The 2,907-nt window shown below is 47.3% G+C and overlaps 1 protein-coding gene across 1 annotated transcript in view; it reads right to left on the bottom strand.

Moving 5' to 3' along the window:
* LOC112070781 (SH3 and PX domain-containing protein 2A-like) overlaps window positions 1-2,907 on the bottom strand; it is a gene marked incomplete at its 3' end in the record, with an annotated part of 106,343 nt that overhangs the window by 36,978 nt on the left and 66,458 nt on the right. Inside the window, exon 4 of the mRNA XM_024138232.2 lies at window positions 628-704. Coding sequence (XP_023994000.2) covers window positions 628-704 — 77 coding nt within the window. The remainder of the gene's footprint in view (window positions 1-627; window positions 705-2,907) is intronic.

Here is a 2,907-nt window from a genome sequence, read left to right as displayed (position 1 = left end):
GGAAATGTGTTTCGAATACTTAGCTCGTCTGAAAACACATTGTCATACATACTGGTCTCTAAGGCTTTGGTTTATTCTGGTCATGAAGTTTTAGAAAGAGATTTGACCTAGTTCTGTTTAGTTTAGAACACACAAGAACACTTCTGAGTGCCCAACAAAAGATAGACTTTAAAAAGCTACCCACTCTTTCAAAAGCCAGATGAAGGCTATGCCCTCAGCTGAGTATTTAATTTAACGAAAGTTTTCTACAACTTCCCCCCCGTTGTAGGTTTGCTAGCTTGGTAACTGCCCCTGAACATAGTCAAAACATTTATTTTAAAACTCGGCAATAAGATGAGTTAAGAGACAAGACTCTATTGTATCAAGTATTTGCACAGAAATGTGCAACCGACAACACCATCTTACTGTGGTGCAAACTGGAAAKCCCCCTGACTCAACACATGTACCCTACAACACCCGTGTTTAACGTCACGCCTGAGGTGTCGCTGACACGTGTGTCTGGTTACCATCTGTCACCCCTGACCTCTGACCCCTAAATCCCAATAACATGTGACAGGGGGGAGCCCAAGTGGGACAGGAAGTTTACAGCGTGTGTGTGTGTTTTGACAGTAATGCCTCCTCGCTCACCCTGCAGTAGTCATCGATGAAACGTAGCCTCTTCATGGCCACATCACGCACATGACTCCGTCTGAACAGGATTTTACCTGAGGGAGGGAGGAAATGAGAGAGAGAGAGAGAATAGATGAGAAGGGACACATTTTAGATGTTAGAGAGTGTAAAACCGTAATAAATGAAAGACCAGTACAATCCTGTCTTGTAGCAGTGGGCAACCCTTCGGTTTGTTTGTGTATTACCACAGGCTAACACTAGATGTCAGTAACACATGAAAGACTTCTGAACCACTACAATCTCCCTCTCATACTCTCCTAGTGAACGGTCTTGTCCTGCGTGGACCTCTAACTGTGACTTGCCCTCTTAACATATCAAATGGGATTTAAGCGCTTGGAGGTTATGTATCTAGTCTAACTCAGTGACTTCAAAGAAAAATGGCACCAGCCAATCAGAACGCCCCCTACTCCAGGGTATGCCACGGTCACTACAGTCCCACGGGAAGTGATCAAATTACCCTTATGGTGAACTGAAGACACAGAGGACGAGAGGGTGAGCTGGGGACAGACTGCGTGCGTTCTGATTGCCAGCAATACTTTGAATGATGAATAGCAGAGGGGTAATAGTGCAGTACTGGAGTTTCTTAGATCAGAGACCATCATGTAAACAACAGGCAATCTTCAACCATAACGCTGACTTGCAATACCTAACCCAAGTCTTTGATGGCCAGCTGCTAACATTGTGTGTAATTGAGTGAATCCTATGGGTGACTATTTCAAAGAAGTTGCCATGGACACATTTCCACATCTGGAACTTAGACGAAGATATTGTATTCGGTGTGACTCATTTTGTAACGCTGCTGACTACTTCCTGAACAGGTATCTCTTGCAAAAGAGATGTTATCTCAATGAGACTATCCGGTCAAAATAAATGTCACAAAAGGTATGTAAACAGATAGAGGTGGATGTTTTGGTTGACATCCGGGTGGCTTAATGTGAGGTGGGTTGGCGGGGTGGGGATTGCCTGACGACTCTGAATTCTCCCAATGCTATGTGTTGGCTACATACCTCAGCTTGAATCTGCCATCATAGAAGTCGTTTGCGGCGACGAGGGGTGTTGTACCAAACAAAGTCATCAGCGAATGGATCATCTCTAACCAGAGTATCAAAACCAATGACCAATATTCAAAACATCTTTTTACCTACATGTGTTCTGGCTCGAGCCCAACCCATCGGTTTCTGGGACTGTGGCAACCAAGGGGGCCAGCAGGGAGCTACAAATGAAGGAGCAGGACCTTGGTCAGCTCCAGAGGGCTTGCCAGGACAAGGTGAGTCAGCACCATGGACAGCTCTAACAGGCACCAACTGGGGCTGGTGAATCAACACCAATATTACCCAGTCCAGGTGCTGCAACCAATTGGCACCTGGAATTGGTCCCACCTGGCCCTCGTTACTCCAAATGGGTATAAGTAGAGGTGCAGTCACTCGGGGGCTTGGGCAGACAGGCAGAGGGTAGTCCTCAGAAGAACCGGAGTGAGAATGAGAAGCACCTCGATCAGACGCCTAAGAAGATACTAGGTGATGTTTGACTCTCTCTCTCTTCCTTTTCTTTGGCCCCAAAGGAAGAGGACCCATTCCCGGGCAGCASGCCACCCGGCGCAAGTTGAGAGCATGTATTGAAACCCCGGACTCATCGCTCTCTCTCTCTTTTGTTCATTAACACAGGCGGTCTGAGGAGCCGCCCCGCCGGACACAGTGAGCCACCCGTTACCGGAGAGACCATTCAGTTGTATTTCTCCCCAACCTTTATTAAAGAACAACTTTGGTTTGAGCACCGCAAGGCAGTCTCCCTCTGTCTTATTTTATTGTGAGTTTCACCTCTGACTCCCCTGGGTTGCCACAGGACCAATCAGACGGCCCGAATGTGTTCGCGTTCTAGAAGGGGCGTGGAGGAAGTCAATACCAGACTCGTTGTTGAGAAGAAACAAACATTCGGGGTGTAGCGTTTGGCCGGAGCAATGAGTCTGGCCAGGCATGGGTAGGGAAAGGGCTGAGAGCATGTGGTCTCCATCAGGCTCTAAGAGAGCATGTGGTCTCCATCATGCTCTAAGAGATAATGTAGTCTCCATCAGGCTCTAACAGATAATGTGGTCTCCATCATGCTCTAAGAGAGCATGTCGTCTCCATCAGGCTCTAACAGAGCATGTGGTCTCCATCAGGCTCTAAGAGATAATGTGGTCTCCATCAGGCTCTAAGAGAGCATGTGGTCTCCATCAGGCTCTAAGAGAGCATGTGGTCT

The sequence above is a fragment of the Salvelinus sp. IW2-2015 genome, unplaced genomic scaffold, assembly GCF_002910315.2.
Source record: "Salvelinus sp. IW2-2015 unplaced genomic scaffold, ASM291031v2 Un_scaffold1424, whole genome shotgun sequence".
Lineage (NCBI taxonomy): Eukaryota > Metazoa > Chordata > Actinopteri > Salmoniformes > Salmonidae > Salvelinus > Salvelinus sp. IW2-2015.
Note: the sequence above shows the minus strand (reverse complement) of the source record. Positions and strands in the feature narration are given on the sequence as shown.